Source organism: Centruroides vittatus, unplaced genomic scaffold (genome assembly GCF_030686945.1).
Source record: "Centruroides vittatus isolate TY-2023 unplaced genomic scaffold, ASM3068694v2 contig_13, whole genome shotgun sequence".
NCBI lineage: Eukaryota > Metazoa > Arthropoda > Arachnida > Scorpiones > Buthidae > Centruroides > Centruroides vittatus.
The window spans coordinates 224574-245443 of NW_027120828.1; the positions used below are offsets into that span (position 1 = coordinate 224574).

General features: G+C 26.7%; 1 protein-coding gene and 1 long non-coding RNA gene across 4 annotated transcripts in view; both read left to right on the forward strand.

Moving 5' to 3' along the window:
- On the forward strand, positions 1 to 722 carry LOC136989805 (uncharacterized). Its single transcript, XR_010882962.1, has 4 exons — positions 1 to 120; positions 193 to 317; positions 400 to 509; positions 606 to 722. It is a non-coding gene; the product is annotated as an uncharacterized lncRNA (long non-coding RNA).
- A 756-nt stretch (positions 723 to 1478) lies between these two features.
- Positions 1479 to 20870, forward strand: part of LOC136989523 (protein turtle-like) — a 64206-nt gene continuing 44814 nt past the window's right edge. For all 3 annotated transcript variants that reach the window (XM_067287724.1, XM_067287731.1, XM_067287739.1), the window contains exon 1: positions 1479 to 1684. In XM_067287724.1, coding sequence (XP_067143825.1) covers positions 1621 to 1684 — 64 coding nt within the window. In that variant the 5' untranslated portion in view covers positions 1479 to 1620. The remainder of the gene's footprint in view (positions 1685 to 20870) is intronic.

Genomic DNA, 20870 nt, shown 5'->3' on the forward strand with positions numbered 1-20870 from the left:
GAAGACGAAGAAGCCGAAGAATTGCTAGATTCGTGGTTAGAAGATCTCAATCATGCTGTTGTATGGGAAACCATTTTAGACCTATCTAAAGACGTCAAACTAAGAGATTATATGAATAAGGTGAATTTTAATTCAATTTAATGTTAAAATTTCTATAAAAATATGCATTTTTTTGGGTCTATTTTTACATAGGTTTCGGATAACCCGAAACGTTACGTGCTTACAGAACAGCGGGTTAAGAATTTTCGTGAAAAATTAAGGAAACAATCGTGGAAGAAAGATTGGTCTGTAAAATGTGATAAACCTATGGACAGTAGGTAAATTTTTAAATATATATATTTTTTCTAAAATATTTTCTTATAATCTGCACAATTTTCTCTTTTCCATTTCATCTTTCAGATTTGCATCTGGAGGTTTTAATATATCAAGCGTATCGATTAAAAGAATGCGAAGAAACCCTAGATAATTATGCATATAAAGCACTGAATAATGAATGCTTTCAAAAATCGGTACACGCACGATCTAATTTTTATTTTGGCGATTTATATATTTGCACGAATATGTTAATATTTAATCAGTCAGGTTTTTCTATATTTGAATTCTAGGGGATTCAGAGGTTAACAGAGGCTTACGATCAACAGTTAGAAAGAGAATGGAAGAAAATTGATGCGAATGAAACAAAATCGCAACCGCCGCGCCAAGCATTTAAAAATTAATTATTATATTTTTTAAAATTAAATAAATACAAAAACATTGTTTAGTTTTGGTATAAGAAATTATATATTTAAAAAAAAAAATGTTTTCATCTATCGCCCTCTGATGTCGAAATTATGAATTATTTTAAACATTAAATTTATTTGTTTTATTTATTATTAATAAATAAAAATAATAATGATTAATAAATCGCTTGATTTTTCTTTATTAAAATATGCTAAACAATAAAAATTTATTAATTAAAGTATAATTATTTAAATTTAAATTTAAATTTCGAATTTTATCTTGTTTTATTATATTTTATTTTTAAAATAAACCAATGATTTAATTTATTTCATATTTGAATTATTACAATAGATTAATCTAGGAAAAGTTCTAATTTCGCTCAAGAGATGGCGCTATGTAAATAATAATAATAATAATAATAATAATAATAAACTAGAGTTATATTTAAAAATTGAAATTTTATAATGTCATTTTTATTCTTTAAAAATCTTATCTTTATTTAAAAAAAGATTTAATTTATTGTTATATTTTATTCCAAAATATTATTTAAAATTTATGAAAAAAAAGGGTGAAGTTAAATGCCTCGGGCGAATACCTGAATCGGCGACATTCCTACTATCGCCAACCAATAAGATACGATATGAATAATTTTAATTTTATAATATCCTTTAATTTATTTTATAATATATTTTATCGTTTATAAATAATTTTTATCAAGTTATAATGTAATAAAAAATTTTATAAAAGAAATAGTTTTATACGAGGGGGTCAAAGGTGAGCGTTGCTGTTGCCATTAGCAACGAAGAAGCGTTCGATCGTCGTCTGATTTTCTGCATTTTTGATCGGAGAAAAAAAAGGATTAAAATCAAGAAATGTTTGGATTGATTCGGCGTGGATGAGATGATTTGGAGGAGGACATGTCTCTTTCTAACGTCTTTCGTTTCCTTTTTAAGTTTCACTGCGGGTGAGTGTCAAAAAAGCAAACAAAAAATATAAATCTCAGTTGCTTTTCGTCTCCCTCCCTCCCTCTCTCTCACTCTCAATTCAATCTCCATCATCATTTACTTTTCTTCTTTCTTTCATTCCTTAATTTACTCCTATTATTTATATATTATAATCTAGTTTTATTTAAAATCATATTGTTTTCATTAATGGTTAACTCCATGTTGAGTTGAATGACCAAATCTTCGATTGGTGTAAGTACTGTACATGTATGAATGTGAAAGGTGTGGAATTATTATTATTTTTATACATGGTAAACACATTCTATAACATTCTAGCATCATTTCTACATCCATCAAATGTGTTTTTATATACTATATAATTAACATTTAAAGAGCCAATGGAATGTAATTTATTACAGATGGAGACTTAAACTTGATTAAATACCCCTATTTTTGTTTATATCATATAATTATTTAATAAATTAACGTATATTATTTGTGCAAAGAGGCTTTTGTGTGATTTGTTTACCGACATTTTAAACGGCAAAATTTAAGTGTATCCATTATGGTTATTCGTTAAAATTTTTATCTAATTGTAAATAATATATACTTTTCTAATTGAGATTGTAATGCGGAAGGTGTAAAGGGTTGAAGATAAGCTATGATTATAAATCCTTAAAAACAATCTAACAATTGTATTAATTGTTTTGGATTGTTCGCTGTGATTTTTTACAATCTTGTGATGAAATTTTTATTTTTAATGTTTATTTATTGAAATTTCTGTTTAATTGTAAGAAATATCTATATGTGAAAAATGTAGTATAATGTTACAATTATATCATAGCTTATATTTGATTGTTGTTTTATATGAAAGGTAATAATATGATTTGGAAATAAATATATTCTTAATTTAATTAAAATATTTAAATTGAATATTATTTTAATAATTTAGTATTGCCATATAATTATAATAGTGGCCTAAAAATTTTTATTAATGATGACTAGTAAAATAACAACCATAAATGTCATCAAATATTGATGTCTACGTATGTAGAGAAATATTTATCATTAAAAATTCATTAATGTCCTAGTTAGCATTAAGCATTGTGTAATTAGTAACAAAACACTCCTTTTGAATTCTGCTCTCTATATTTCAAATGTATTTTAAATGTATCTTTATCATAAACTTATCCATTCATTTGAAATTACTAAAAAAATTATAGAAGGTAAAAATAATTATACTAGCCAAATAAAAATGATTTTCGCTAGTAAAATGTAATTACTGAAAATATTCTAAAGATATATGTATGAAACATTGAATTAAAAATAACGAATGTACTGCTAGATTTTAGAGATGCAACAGACTCTTGAGTAACTACCTAACAGGTGTTTTGTTTTAAACTAAAAGAATAAAAACAAAACATCAGAATGTTTGTGAATTTAGGAATATTTTATTAGTTGTTTATTTATTATTTTATCAAAAAATGTTTTTTTTAATCTATGGTTTGAAGCTATTTTTATATCTTTTCTTTCAAGAAGCCATTCTCAATTAGCAGATGTTTAATTTGGATATGCATTTCAGGCTCCCCTTCATTCCCTTATTTTATTGATGTCATCTATACTCTTTTATTAAAAGCATATACATTAATTTAGCACATTTAAAATCTTTTTTAAAAAGTTCATGCATATCCTGATTTAAACAAATGTCTTGTATTTGATGACATTTATGGTTGTTATTTTACATTTTACATTATTGTCATCATTAATAAAATTTTTAGGTCAGTATCATAAATATATGATGATACTAAATTATTAAAATATTAGGTAATATTTTAAATAATATTCATTTTAGATATTATAATTAAATTAAGAATATATTTATTTTCAAATCAAATTAGCTCTATAGGCTAATATAGTGTTATCAAACTGTGTGATGGAATTGATTATATCTTAAAGTTTTTTAATTCAAACTATTAGTTTTTTATGTAAAAATAATATAAAAATATTAACTGCATTAATTTATAACTAAAATAACAATGTTCTTCAAGAGGCTAAGTTAATCTAACAATTCATTTAGAAAAAAAATATTTTTGTTATATTTTATTTAAATACTGTATTTAAAGACTGATATTTTTTATTTCAATATTTTGGGAAGTAATTATAATTCAGCTTTGAATAAAATGTTTTACTTAAAATGCTAATTAAATAGTTTTTATGCCCTATATTCAGATTTAAATATTTAGTATTTATGGTAAATTTAAACTAAATGTTTAAATCTACTACTTAATTATATTTATGACTTTATAAACTACAATTATTGTTTATTTATTCAAACCATTTGACTTTAGACTTATATATATCAAATTAGAATTTTAAACAGAAAATAACAGAATGAAAGAATATAAATATAACCTGAAGTATAGCCAAATAAATAAATTTAAAATTTAATATTTTTGAGAAATGTTTTATTTATACATTGGTTTTGATTAAATATAGCACAAAAGATTTTATATTTCCTTGTCAAATGAACTTGTCAAGTATTTCATGCATAACTGATTGAATCAAAATAATGTTTTTCTGCATTTGATATTGCTAAATTGTTAAATTATATAAATTTTAAGCTATAAATTATAAAATGTAATTTTTAAAATGCTTAGAACTTTTATTTGCAGTTATTTTAACAAATTTTATATTTTTATCTATTTTTATATTAAACTAAATATGATGGAAATAATTTCACTCTAATGAAATATGAAAAAAATTTTTTTTTCTTTAGTATCCATAAAATTTCAAAAATAATTTATTTAATAAATAATTATTTTGTATAGGACAAATATCAAACTGATATGTTGAGTTAATGTAAACTCACATTATATTCATAATAGTGAATGTAATTTTTTGTATTATTTTGTATTATGTTTCATTTTCCAAAAGAACTTTAATAATTTGTCTTTATTTTTTATTTCTCTGTCATCTGAAATATGTCCATTGTATATAATGAATGATTGTTTTCTAGAGCTAAATATATAAAACTTAATGAACATTGTTATGACAAATACTTTGTTATTCCAAACTTTTGTAGGCATTGCCAATTTATTATATATTTTAATATTAAAATAATTAGCTTTTTCAAACAAACATTTAATAAAAATATAACTTTACCATTAAAAAAATTTATTAAGAAAATCATCAATACCAAATGGTATTTATTTAGTAGTATCAATTACTTTCCTCGTTCAGAAGGTCAGTTTTTCAGTATCATCATTTGCTTTTTCTTTTTCGTTCTCTGTGATAGTTTTTTTAAATTTTAGACCTTGTTTCTATTGTTTTATTTACAATAATAGATCAAACTTTTTTTATTAAACTAGTTGTAATTAGCCAAAACACATTGTTATTAGTTATTTAATTTATATTACAGCCAATAACGTGATATATTTTTGCCAATTTTAACTAATTTAATGAAAAAAGGTAATCATTCAAACAAATTGCCAGATTCTTATCGGGCTAAATTATGGCTATTAAACTATTAAGAAAATAAGTAATTTGGCTAGAGGTAAGCAGTCAAGCCAGCGTTTCATTTGAATAATTAAATTGGTTATTGGACTGCTTGTATATGTTAGAAAAACTTAGTCAGTAATCCAGTATAATTTTGATGAAATATTAAAGTTTCCTTTAATTAATATCTGAATTATTAGTGAGATTTTATTATTCATAATATTACTTATTAAAGTTCTAATTTTCTTTTAAATTTGTTTTAGTTCTTTTTATATAATCATTTTTCTTAGATTGTTGTAGAAAAAGAATAGAAATCCAACAGAAATGTAAACTTTTTTTTGATTTATTATTTAAAAAATCAATCTGAGAATTAATTTCCATCTGTTATTTAACACTTTACATTAAAGTGTAATATAATGCTTAATAGTAATATTTTAGTCTAATAAAAGTTTTGTTATAATAAATGAAATTTTATTGCATAATTTCATTTTAGTAATAATAATGAAATGTCACTGTAAAGTATTATAGGATATCTAATTCTCAAATTTGCTATCAGTTTGATTATTTTTGTTTTTGTATAGAATCTCATTTTTCTGTTCAGCCTTGTGTTATTGATGTATCTTTGATTCTTGAGTTCAATATTAAGTTACATATTTATTTTCCTCCAGAATTTATGAAAATTTTTATATATTAATTAAAATTTAGCCTTTTAACTATTTTTTTGTTTCTTTATTTTCATTTTTCTCTTTTCACTCTATGAGCATTAGGGCTCTATTTAATCATATCCTTTATGGGTTTGGTCATGTCCACAATGGATGTGGCCAGGTATTGTGGAATGGGGCCCCAACATATCGGGGATAGATCATCTTTCAAAAAATCTTAGGGTTGTTTGCCTAAATTTGATTCCAAGTTCCTCTTTCTGTCTACATTTGTACCAAGTTTGAGATTATAATCATTTCTCTGTTATTGCTAATAAACTTTTTCAGGTATACATTTTGAGACTTCTAACTTGATTTCTAAACTAGATAATTCTGTAAATAAATATAATAATATTCAAACATTATTGATGATATAATAAAAAAGAAATTAAGATATTTTTGCTAATTACTTTTTAAAATTTTACTGTTTAAGAGAATAAAGTATTTTTGATATTTTAAATTTTTTTCATTCTGTTTATAACTATATATATAAAGTTACCGATAAATTAATCTTTTTCCAGATTTTTAAGATCATATGCTTAATATCTTCATATAAATAATAAAAATTATTTCAAATTTTTATTTTCTCTTCTGTAAATGATTATGTTAAATATGTATATTTATAAAAATATTTTTTTTTTTAAATTCGAAAGTAGTTTGATTTCAGTTTATATAGTCAAATTTCCCAGAAGTAAATGTCAGAAATCTATAAGATTATATTTTTTTAACATTTATAGAATCTGACATATTTGTTTTACTGTACTATTTTTAACACAAGTTAGAAATACATTAATCATTTTCTTTCAGTTGACAACTGTAGTAATGTTAAACAGGTTATTTATTGATAAATAGTTATATTAGATTTTAAAAGATGTTAATTGCACACTGATGAAATATTATGAAACAAATGCAATAATAAAACATTAAAAACATGCATTACTATATTTTTTCAAATATAATATTTTGAAAACAAATTATATTTTAAAAAATAAAATAATTAAAAATGATTATATAAAACAGTTATTAAAAAATGTGTAGTTGGTCTCTAAGGGCTAATATTTGATTTTTTTTTCATATTTAGTAGAACAAAACTCAATTAATTACACATGTATATCATTTTAATACTTACACAGTAAATATTATACCATTTCCTACTAATTCTATAATAAATATAAATAAATATTTCTATCACATATGACTATTAAAAATTGTCAGATGTGCTCAGGAAAATAATGATATTAGGGGCAAATCTATGCATATACTACAGCTTTGTTCTGCCCTATATATATATATAATATATAAGGGAAAAGCTAGAAGCATTTTAGCTTTTCCACACTAACAATCTACAACTGTATATGTTGTTATAAGATAAATTATTTGCATTTCTAAGATTTATCTTTTTTGTGTTGGAGTTCAAGAGAAAAAAATATGTTAATAGAGAAAAAAGTTATAATAAATATTAATAAATTCTGTCCAGATTAAATTTAGTATAATCTTTTATCTTAATGATACAAATTCAAACTCTAACTGAATGTTAATTTTTTGATGATTGATTAAATTAATTTTTACATACTGTTTAAGAGTGTGTATACATTAATTACTATCTGCATTAATCATTATACAATTCATCTTCAAAAATTGTATAATCAATTTAAACAGTTCTTTTCCTTCTTTATGAAATAAGAGAGTATGGTTTCAAAACCTAAAATTTTATAAATTGCCTTTATTTTTGAAATTAGTTTGTAAAGATAGTATGAAAACATTAATGCTATTAATCAGGCTAAATTTTTAAAAATAAATATTTAGGACTGCTAGGGAATTTTTTGTAAATTTTTTTTAAATATCTGTTTTCTGTCAATAAAACAGTTTGAATAAATTGACAGAATTGATACAACTTGAGAAATTCAAGTAATCAAATAACTTGCTACTCTGGGGGTTTAATTCCTCATTTGGAAAGAATTAAAACTAATTAAATAAAAAAAATTCTATAATCAATTTTGTAAAAATTAGAGGGGGGCGTGTCTGGTAGTTGAGGCCTCCAGTAACTTTTTTTGTGCACTTTGTTAACTTGCAAGAACCACAGTGTTGGCTATTTTCATTCAATTAATCTTACTAAACAAAGTTTTACTTCAAATTCTAGCTAATATTTTTGAAGAAATACTACATACTAATTAAAATGCAACGTTTGCTGGCCAAAGAGGGAGACCACCTCTAAACCATGCCAAACAGGGTAGTAAAAAAGACTTGTCTTCTCTGTCTACTTCTAAACTTATAATGGATTATAACTTGCTCGGTGATAGTTTCACAAGAATCATCTTTGGCTGCTATTGATTTGTTTCAAGATGTAACCCCCTATAGCCCGCAAAGACCACCAGGTGAGCCAAATATTTCTTTAAATAATCTGAACATTTCACCGGACATCCCAACGACAGTTCTATGGGACAAAATTTCTGACTTAATTCTTTCTTCTAATGAAAAACTTTCAACTCAAATATCATCTATTAAGGAAGATCTGGACCTTATATGTGAAAGTATCCGAGAAACCAAAGAGCAATATAAAGATATGCAAGGACAAATTAATAACCTAAAACAGCAAATTGAGACTTTAAAATCAGAAAAAGAAATAATGCAATACAAAATGGATGTTCTAATTAATGAATTTCAATGATATAATTCTTTATAATTATCCGACATCAAGGAATATTTCAAAAGTAGAAATACATAATTTTATTACTACAGTATTGAATATACAAAATGCATCACACGAAGATATTCTGGAGATTACTCAACTGACTAAATCAATGAACCCAGTAATAAGATTAACTTTACAAAACAACCAAATCCATGATAACTTTTTCACAAAATTCATAAAAATGAAACAACAAAACTCTCTGAAGGAATGGACAGATATGCAAATCTCCCACGATCTAACAGAGGAATCCATAATTAGACGTAAACTATTACTCCCAATCTTTCATGATATTAGAAAACAAAACCAGCAAGTAAAATTACGCAATGATATGTTAATAAAAGGTTGAGACAGACTGACATTCAGTGCTGTTTTGGGAAAACTGGTTCATGTAGAGACTTCTCCCCTTTTTCTTGCCAGGAACAACTACAAGTTGATGTCTGTTGAGACAAAGTACATTCCATCAGAAGAAACCTATTTTAATTAATCAGTCTGTTGTGATCATGAACTGGAACTGCCAGGGACTTAAAACTAAAATACCAGTACTCAATTTTTTATAATCCAAATTTAATCCAGATATTATTGGAATAACTGAGACATGGATGACATCTAACTTAGTATATAAATCAAATTTCTTTAACCATTTCATAATTTAAACAGCATTAGCATGTAAACCAACAGGACCTGATCGCCCTAGTGGTGGGTTATGTATTCTATTAAAAAAAGAACCTTTGTACAATTCTTCACATGGAAAAATCTGATAACTATATACTATTATTAATATCCATGAAAGAATCTATACTTGGAAATGAAAATAATAAATTAATTATAGTAATGATTACTTATAATCCACTTGATTCCTTGGAAAAACTAAAAGCAATTTTTAACATTATTGATGTCTGGCAACTTACTCCATTCATTTTATTACTGGGAGTTTTTAATTCATGTATTTCTAACTTGATGGATTCTTGGTATGATGGTCCTAATTCCTGCATTCAGAACATTCGTCTTTCTAAAGATAAGCATGCTAATTGACTTTGAATCAACTTAATCAAAATAATAACTGATAACAAATTATTCATTCTTAACAGACATATTAAACCAATTATCCGGCTGAATTTACCTGTCTGCAGCATATAATGGAAAATCCACCATCAATTACACAATTTACTCAGAATTCCTACTAGACTGTTGCTCCAAATTCATCACAGCAACAATTGATGCATCTGATCACCTCCCAACTATAACTAAATTTTTAATATTCTCACAAAAGGAAGCTATTAAACCTCTTAAGAAGTATCAAAAGATTAGCTACAATACTTCAAGATATTTAACAGAAATTGAGAATTGTTTTTTTAATATTCCTGATCCTACTGACTCTAATAGTAATGACAGCTATAATCTTATGATTCAAATAATGAATAATTATATTCAAGTCCAAAAGATTAAACGTAATAGATACACTAAGTATAAAAACCTCTGGTACGACCATCACTGTCACAAAATGAAAAAAATTAAACAAATTAACTTAAATTTATTTAGAAAGGTTCTGAATGCTGTAAACTTTTCTAATTATAGAAAGGCTAAACAAACTTACAATAATCTGCTTAAGGCAAAAAAGAGGAATTATTTTAGAAACATTGAATCAACCTTAATTAACAATAGGAAGGACAATATCTTATTTTGGATCACTATATGTAAATTTTGCTTCAACTAGGATTTATTCCTAGTACAAATTCTTCAGTTGTAGACTTTAATGTATGGAAAGATTTCTATCAAACATTCTCAGATATTCAACCTATCTCACCAATAAGTTTTATTATTGATACTCATAATGAATATTTAGATAATCATACTCCTAGAACCTATATCTGGTGTGACGAAAAAAAAATTAAAGGGTTCACCACAAACGTTTTTAACACATCCCGGTGTTTTGTGTTGTTGTTGTTGAATATTTAGATACTTACTTTACAATTAATGACAGAAGATGCTATTAATAAAATCAAAATCAAATCTTTGCCAGGTAGCGACAACATCCCAACTAGCTTTCTAAAGATGCTTCCTCATCAGGCTCAGAGAAAACTACTAAAAATATTTAATTCTATGTACAAAGAAATTACACACTCTGACTCTTGGAATTCGGTTACAATTGCAATGATATATAAAAAAGGGAACCATCTTTCTCTGGATAATTATAGACCCAGTGCTTTGCTTTCAGTATTAAGGAAATGCTTTATGTCAATGCTAGCCTCTAAATTTTGTCAGTGGACCAAAGATACGGATCTAGATGCAAAATTTCAATATGCCTACATCAAGAATAAGGGAACCAAATTTGCAATCTTTCTATTACTGTCTATAATACAACTCCAGTCAACAATACGACATAGCAATAAAATGCAGCCTTTATAGATATCAAAAGGGCTTTTGACTCTGTCTACGTTCCTCTACTGGTTCATAAATTAAAAATTAAGGGTACAGGTGACCGATTTTCAACAACAGTACTTAAATTATTTTCAAACTATTGTATAAAAATTAAACAGGGAAACTCCATTTCTCCATCATTAAATTTAGCATGTGGAATACTTTAGGGCATCCTCTCTCACTGTATCTATTCAATTTTTACTTATCTGATCTAGATGATATTTTTCTTCAATCCAGTGATGGGATTGAGATTGCTGACAGAGTTTTTCACTATATTCAATTTGGATGATTTGGTTTTACTTGCACCAACTAAAATTTCTTTACAGAGGAAAATTAATCAATTAAACTCGTATCTCAATTTGCTGCATCTACCAATAAATCTCGCTAAAACAAAGATTATAATATTCTGTAATAATTGTAAAATTTTACGAACAGGATTTGAAGTTGTATCTAAATAATACTCCAAATAGTTAAAGAAGTTAATTTTTTGGGAGTCATATTTGATTGGAATATTACCTTCAAAGCACATCTAACTACTATTAATATCAAAGGAAAGCTGGCAATTGACAATCTCTTGTATCTATGTTCTACTCTGAAAACATCAAACTTGAATACCCATATGAAATTATATAATTCAAAAATTAATCCCATTATATACTATGTCAGTCCAATTCGGGGTCTCAATTACTTATATAAACTGGAATCTTTTCAAATTTATTTTCTTTTGTAAACTTCTCCATCTAGAAAGATCTATTCCTAGTTATGCTATACGTAACTAAACCAATCGTATATGCTCATTCCCTTTCTTTCTCAAACGTATAATAAAATTCTACTACTGTATAAAATTTAAAAGTGATAATAATTTAATGGTTTTACATCAGGAAATTATCAAAAAAAGCAAAAACATAGTTTGCCATAGTTGGTTTGAACTTAAGTTTCAAAAAATTTTAAACTCATTCAGTGTATCTGACCTGCTATTCAAAGATAATTTGCAAGACTGGAAATATGGCTATACTCTATTAATTGAATCTGCAATATCTCAGTCTATTAACAAGGATCAAACAAGTTTAAATCAGAGTAAATATCATCCCTGGTACACCAATCTCATATTCCATCTTCACAACCATATACAGTCAAACCTGTTTTTATGCGGGGGATAGGGACCGCATTAAAAAAAACGCATTAAAAAAAATCTCACGAAACTTCACGAATGGCTGTAAATAATAGTTTTCGCAACACAATTAAAAAAATAATTTTTTTATGCGGTCAACAGGGACCGCATAAAAAAAGTCTCACATAGAAAATAACTCAAAACCGTACGAAATAGAATTTATTGACAACAGATGTCAGCACTCGACTGCATCGTCTGGTCTATCGTCTGTTTTACATATTTTTGTCCAGGTGGTGTTTTGTTGACTTAAAAAGTAAATTATTTCATTTTTCGCATATTCATGCAATAATATTACTATAATAAGTGCATTTATGCTATAATAAGTTTATTTAGCTATAATAAATCAACGTGAGACACGACGAATCGCACGAGACTAGTCGCCAACTATACCGCACAAATTAAAAATTCGCATTAAAAAAATCGCACAAATAAAAATCGCACATAAAAAGAGCGCATAAAAACAGGTTTGACTGTATATCTAAATCAAATAATTTAAATGTGAAAAGATTAATAGCACAAATACACCTTAATAAATATTCTATTTATGTCAACAACAGTTATATTAATTTTGCAAATAATCATTGTATTTGGTGCAATTCCAAAAAACTCTCACTCTACCATCTGATAGAGGATTGTCAAGGCTTATCAAATGTGCATGACTCATTTGATATCAAATGAACAATTCAGTGTAAATCACTCCTTGAATTTAGAATGAGTATCAACAAAGATAATAAAAAATTTCATGTAAACTATATAATTACTTTATCAAAATTACAGAAATGTTAAAAAACCTAACTTAATAGTTCCTTGTTCATTACTACTAAATAACTGTGATTTTATCTGTATTAATAACTTTAAGGCTTTGATTGTTATTATCCAACAAAAATATACTTATAATTAATATTGTAATGATTATTATTATTTATATATGTAAACTGTTCAACCTTTTTTGTAATTTTCCTTACTAAATGTAACACCCCCTTAACAGGTGAACTCTCCCTTTTTGTGAATAAATGTTTATAACTTATTTTGTAAAAATTAATGCAAAAAGTAATACAAAAATTTATATATTTATGCAGTAAAAATAAATTATGAAAAAATGATGTATTTCTTAAAACACCATCCTTTTAAAAATCTTGTGGACAGTCCTGCATTTAAGATATAAGATGATTGATTAAACAAATTACATTGTTTAGTTAATGTAGTTTTCAGACTATAATATCACTATTTCACAGAATAAGAATGGAGCCAATGTACTGGATTCTGAATGTGTATAATGCCTTAGCTAAAATATTCCAAAAATTTAAACATTACATCATACTTTGTATGATGCTGTGTGGCAGTTTTTCATAATCTCAAGTTTCTTGCAGAAATGTCTGAAATTTCAAATATATTATTGCAGTATATTAGAAAATAATATGTTTGCAATAAACATGGAACTATTTTTCTTGAATATCAGCTTCATTATTTTTCCAGAAAAGACCACAGTGATATATACAAATATAAACATCCTACAAAACTCAATTCATTATCGTGAAGCTACTTCCAGTTTATTCTAAAATTATTTAATTAAATTATAATTATTAAATTTAATATGAGATGACATCTGACACCTCCGTCTAGGGACAAATTAATCAGTAATTCAAAATTATTATCGCTGAAATATAGTCCGATATTATATGGCAATTGGTGTGCTGTAGCTTTACCACAATGATAGTTATTTGGTCATTTAGAAAAAATATTAGAACTGAATTTTGAAGGAAACCATCCTTCAAAATTTAGTTCTAATATTCTTTCTTTTTGGACTACAATTTGAAAAAATAGTAGACCTATAAATTCCCACTGTCATCTGTCTGTCTTTCCTTAATCTTGAGAACAGCATTAGATAGATGAAAGATGAGAACGGATATGGAAATCTTAGAGACAGGAGGCCTCAATGAACTATATATGAACTTCTGATGCAAACCAGAAGTCATGTTATTTTAATTCAAATATTTTTCCTTGAAAGGTGTTAAATAGATGACTGGCATGACTCTATTGTTAAAGGAAAAATATAATGTACAGGGGCAAGTTACTACTAATTTGAGATGAAAAGCATATATTTTAAATAAATTAAAAATTGCAGCCCGACATTGTGATGATGTCACAATTAATAATTTTATAATAAATAATTGCTCATTTATTATAAAAATAATCAAATATTGTAGTATTTCCATGAATTTTAATATGACACTTTAGTCATGTGTTTTTTATTTTAATTTTCTTAAAATTAGATTTTTTAATTGAAATTTTTCTTTTCAGACATGATTCTTTCCTGTCTTTTTTGATTATGATTTTTTTAAATTTAATTTTGAGTGAGTCTTCACTTTCATGAAGAATTATTTCATTATATAATATGGATTTATAATGTGTATGTTATGGTTAATGATGGAATATATGAAGTCACATGAATAGCAGTCATTCATGACATTTGCACATTATGTTGAGCAATGATATGAAGAGACAGGGCAAGGACTTCAGTCACTGCTCTAGTGGGCAATATTTGCAGTGCATTAAAACAATAATACCCCAATGCTGTTTGAGTAATGATCTGACTTGTCATTGCAGCCATTTCATTTCCAAGTAATATATAGTTGTTCCACTCAACTTGGCAGTTGTCAAAACAGATTAAATCATTTTAAACCAAATTATAGGGGAAGATATGCAAGAAAGAAAAAGGTTTAGTTTATTTGTATATGGCAATGCAATATGTGGTGATCTGCCAAGGAAAAATGCCTTCCAGGAGGACTTTTATGGAAAAATAGCCCCTATTTAGGTGTGATTAAAATGATGAAAACATGGAAAACTCTTGAAAAACCAGTTTTTAACATAAAATATGATGTTATCAGGATGCATTTGCATTTTATTTCTAAAGTTTGTTTTAAAAAATTTATTAATAAAATAACAAAAGCAAAATAAACAGTAAACTTTATATATTTATTTATCACATAGCCCTATCCATTTTATCCAGATGGTAGAAAAGTGTTATTGACTTTACACTAGAATTCAAGTTCAATTTAGGTTTATATTCATTTTTTTAAATATTGGGACCTAGGAGGTCCCCAAAAAATAAATATATTGTGTATGCCAGTGTTATATGTAACTAAATAAATGTCTAATCATAGGTGTATGATACTTCTGGAAAAAAAAATGAAGCACAAAAAGCATTCACAATAAATGATTTACTACCATTCACATCAATGCCCAATAACTGTCAACAATACTCACTTGAAAAGAACATGATGTCTGGTGAGACATGGATGTTTAATCTGTTTAGTCCAAGGTCTCATTGTCATGTTACTTTGGTCATTCATATTAATAAACGTATATCTATATTCCTTTATGTTTTACACCATTGACTGTAACATATATATTATACCAAAAAAAGCCTTGAATAACAACATAGATTGTCATTAAATAATGAAAATGTAAATTATTCAAAGAAAAAATCAAAGTCAGTATTTACTCAACACTACTATTCAATGCAAATTTCAAGCTAAATTACAGAAAGGTTAAAGATTATTGTAGTTAAAAATATTAAAGTTAAACAGGAACCTTTCTTTTATGTCTCTAAAGTTATTTGGAAGAGAACCAAAAGATTATCACATATTCTCTGTAAATAACTTTTTCAACAATTACCTTTAGTTTTGTTTTTTTCAGATTTTTTTATTAATGTTTATATATTGAATTTCTTAATAATTAAATAAACAATTTTAAATAATATAAGTTGAAAATTTTATGGTACTTAATCTTTTTATAAGTTTAATAAGTATCAAATTTCAAAATTACATTAATGAAGTAATCTGATTATTAAGTTCTCATTTGTATATTTATGTTATATTATAACATAAATATACAAATGAGAACTTAATAATCAGATTACTTCATTAATTACTTCAGATTACTTCATTAATGAAATTATATATATATATATATATATGTATTAGTATTACATTTATATGATTTAAATGGAGTGTTATCAATGTGTTATAATAAGTATATATAATTATCAGAAAATTATGAAAAATTAGTAACTGATCTATTATCGTTTTGTTTTGCTAAGTAATGTTTAATATTTTTATATAAATCTCTCTATAAAATGAGCAATTATGTTGAGACATTGTCACAATGATGGGTTGCAATTTTTAATCATATTTTTAATTTATTTAATTTAAAATATATGCTCTCCACCTCAAATTAGTAGTGGCTTATCCCTGTACATCATCTTTTCCTTTAACAATAGAGTTATGCTAGGTATTTATCTAACACTTTTCAGGGGAAAAGTTTTGAATTGAAATAGCATAACTTCTGGTTTGCATTGGAAGTTTTTATATAGTTAATCGGGGCCTCCTGCCCCTAATGTTTCCATATCTGGTCTCAGCTTTCATCTATGTAACTCCATTCTCAAGATTAAGGAAAGACAGACAGACAAATAGGTAGACAATAGTGGGAATTTATAGGTCTGCGATTTTTTCAAATTGCAGCCTAATTAGATTTGATACCATATGTTTTCCTGTTTTACTTTTTGACTTTCTGTTCTATGGATACTAAAAAGCCTTTTTTTCCTTATCCATTGTGGATTTGACCAGGTCAACATTGGAAGCAACTGGATGATGAGAGATTGGGCCCAACATAACAGGGACAGACCACTATCTAAATAATTCCTGAGGTTGCTCACCTGGATTTAATCCTTGATCCATCAGAGCCACAGGCTAATGCCTTAATTTCTTTGGCTATCCTGCCATTAATTTGACACCATGTTTACAAATAAAGACTGTAATACTGTATATTTCCTAAATTCTAAGACAGTGTTTTGCCCATTTTTATTTGTCTGAAATGGATATGCATTTAATAAATCAACAGCTATTGAGATGGAATGCATTATATACCAATAATAGATATTTTCAGTTAAACTGCTCAACTGTTGTATTAGTTCAAATAAACTTTTCTGGTAATAAACATTTAATTTAAACATTTTTAATGCTTAATAGTGCCTGAAAGACAACGACACAATCAACACTAAAGGAAGAGTTGTGCATATGCAGAAGAGTATCAAAATAGAGTTGTTGAACAATACCTATTTTAAGGCATTTGTATTGTTTTTTTAATTTGTTACTTAATGAAGTTTAATAAAAGTGGTTGGTTATTTTAAAATTTCTCCTTCCATAAAATAATTCTTATCATGATTTTGAAATTAAATTTTGTTATAGAATTGAAGAAATGTACTGTATGGTCATGTTTTATGTATCAGGTCAGTCCATAAGTCCATGCCCATTTTTATGACCTTGAGAAAAATCTTGTTTTGCTGTTAAAATTGTCAGTCTAATGTGATAATTTTTACACTGAAGTGTTAAATTGGATCTCATTCATATAATACTGTTTAGAATTGTGAACATTTCAGTTGTTTATTTTTGTTAAAATGGAAGTAACCAACGAATACAAAAGACATGTTTTATACTTTTTATTTTTAAGTGGTGAGAATGCTACAAATGCAGCCAAAAAAATAAATACTGTACATAATCAAATTGTAATTAGTGCAAGGACTGCACAGAAGTGGTTTGAAAGATTTAGAAACAATGATTTTAGTGTGGAGGATAAGGCTCGTACTGGAAGACCCGTTGACTTTGATGATGATGCTCTCTCTGCACTAGTTGAAGCAGAACCATCTTTAACAGTTGATGAAATTGTGGAATGTTTAAATTCATCCCATAGAACTGTTCATAGACACCTACAACAAATCGGAAAAGTTTCAAAGCTAGGAAAATGGATACCACATGAACTGTCAATAGCTAACCGACAACAACGTGTAAACATTTGCACGTCTCTTTTATCCCGCATTGCTTTAGAACCTTTTCTTGGTAGGCTGGTTACTGGAGATGAAAAATGGATCCTCTATAATAATGTGACGAGAAAAAGACAATGGATGGATCGCGACAAGCAGCCAAAACCGACTGCAAAAGGTGGGTTGCATCCAAAAAAAATTCTTTTGTCTGTTTGATGGGATATGTCAGGTGTAATTCACTTTGAGCTGTTAGAACCTAATCAAACAATTACAGCTCAAATGTATTGTGAGCAATTAGAGCGTTTAAGTGAAAAATTGAAAAAAATCGACTGTCGTTAGTGAACAGAAAGCAGTTTCTCTTGCAGCATAACAATGCCAGACCACACTCTGCAAAAATAACTGTACAGAAACTTGAAAGCTACAACTGGGAAATTTTATCTCATCCACTATATTTGCCAGATATTGCTCCCAGTGATTATCATCTTTTTTGCAGTTTGCAGAATTTTTTAAAAAGGAAAACTTTTGAGGATGAGAACAATGTAAGAAAGGCTATTTCTGAATATTTTGATTCAAAACCAAAATCATTTTACGAAGATGGGATTAAAAAGCTACCATCAAGATGGCAAGAAATTGTACAAAATAATGGTGAATACATTATAGATTGAAATAAAATTTAATTAAAATTTTTTGCTGCTTTTTTTGTAGATAAAAATACGCACAAACTTATGGACTGACCTGATATGTCTTATGCAAGCACTTCACATGTAAGAACATAATTCAATTAACAACTTAACTTCAGAATTATACATTTTTGAAGTCTCTTATAACCAGCAACCTTTGATAATTTTGATAAACCAAGTTACAACCTTTGATAACTTATATAATAAATTTGGTAGAATCATGTCAGCACTCAAAATAACACTGTAACTTACATTTAGCACAACACCGCTGAAAGGTTGCCGACCCCTGGTCTAGGCAATTGTCTGGAATTACTTGGACTTGTTTTACACAGGGGTTGCATGTCAGCAGGTACTGCTGACATGAAACCCCTGTGTAAAACAAATCCAAGTATATAATTTCTTTGGTATAAAAAATGATTTATGTATTTGTTCATTTATAGGCTCTATGAAGTTTTATTATTTATATCAATAATAAAACTTGGCATTTTTGAAAGTTTATTTTACTTGCTAGATTTGTTGATTCTTATTGATATAGCTTTATCATCATCAACCCAATTTTTTTGATTGAAATAATAATTATGTTTTGACATGTAAGTCCAAATTAATTTCATATGAAAAGTAGAGATATAAAATAGTGCATTATTATAAAAATTATAAGTCAAATAGACAAAATAATGTACATAAGTTCATTCAAATTTATTTTTGTATTTGAAACAAATTGACTAAACAATAAACATCAACTTAAAATTTAAATATATTTTAGTAAATTTATAGCTATTTTTAAGTTATACATTTAAATTTCTTAAATAAATTTGAGAATATATTTTTAAAATGTATAAATTAATATTAAATGAATCTTTCTTGTTAGAAAATAAACATTTTTCCAATACTCATTCAAAATATCATTTATATCATGAATAATTATATTTATAAAATAAGTTTGCATTATTTCAATAGTTCTATCATTTTATATTTTTTGTTTTGTTTACAGTTAAGAAGTGTCATGTGACAACATATTTCTTCCTCCATATCAACATAAAACCTTTAACAGATAAAATACAAAAGGGCAAAAAATACTATAGCAGCAACAGCAAGGAAAAAACATGATTACAAAACATTTAAAAATTATAAAGTACACATTTACAAGATTTTTTTATACTTTGAGTGTTCAATGTAAAGCATATGTTTGATATTATTCATATTATTAGCAATAATTGTAAACAAAACAAATAAATAAATATTGACCAGATGGTTGAGACAAGGCAGATTAGTCTACAACTCTGGGAGATCCAAGGTCAAATCTGGGCAAGCAGTTCCAGGAAATTTTTGTAGGCAGTCTGTTCAGAATATGTCAGACCCCATCCCTCATTACCTAGTTGTCTCCATTGTGGGTCTGATCATATCTGCAATAGGTATGATTAAAAAGGTCCTCTTAATGCTCACAGAGCAGAAAGAAACTAAAATGAAGGAAAAAATATCATTTTGTTAGAATATATATTTTTCTTAACAAAAAATTGTTGAATTCAGATAATACTTAACATTTCTTTTGCATATTTACATTTTACACATCTCAGTTTATATTTACTATTATCTATCATAATTAAGTTAAGAATAAGTTAACATTTATTATCCATTAAATAAAACTTTTTACTTTTTCAAAATTACATTCTTACACAATGTAAAATTTGTAATGTACCATGGACATCCAGAAAATAAAGAACATTTGTGCATAGCACTCTGTGCCATCGATTCAACATCAATTTGTTCTCTGATGTGTTACCTTAGAGTTTTAATAATGGCAGGCTTATTGTTACTGTTCTGTCAAAGGTTAAAATGTGTACAAAAATCCCATCAGGATCATCAAGTGTTTGCATTTTCTAAATATGAAAAAATTCTGTAGAAATTCATAAGCAAATCACAGAAGTGTATGGTAATCGCATTTTGAACAAAGCAAGTTTGACGAAATGGTGTTTGATATTTAATCAAGGAAGATAATGTATGTTTGTTTGTTTTGTTAGTTATGGCAATGCAACACTTGGGAGATTTGCCTAGGGGATGCCTTCCAGGAGGTCTTTTTAAGGATAACTGGTTAGTTACCCTTAAAAAGACCCTTAGGCATTAAAGAAGTGGAGAAAACCTGGAAAACTCCCCATCCTGGCAAAGTGCAAATGCATGACTGAACTACCAGTGTTCAGAGAACAGAACCACTTGGCCACTCGTAGGCCAGAAAG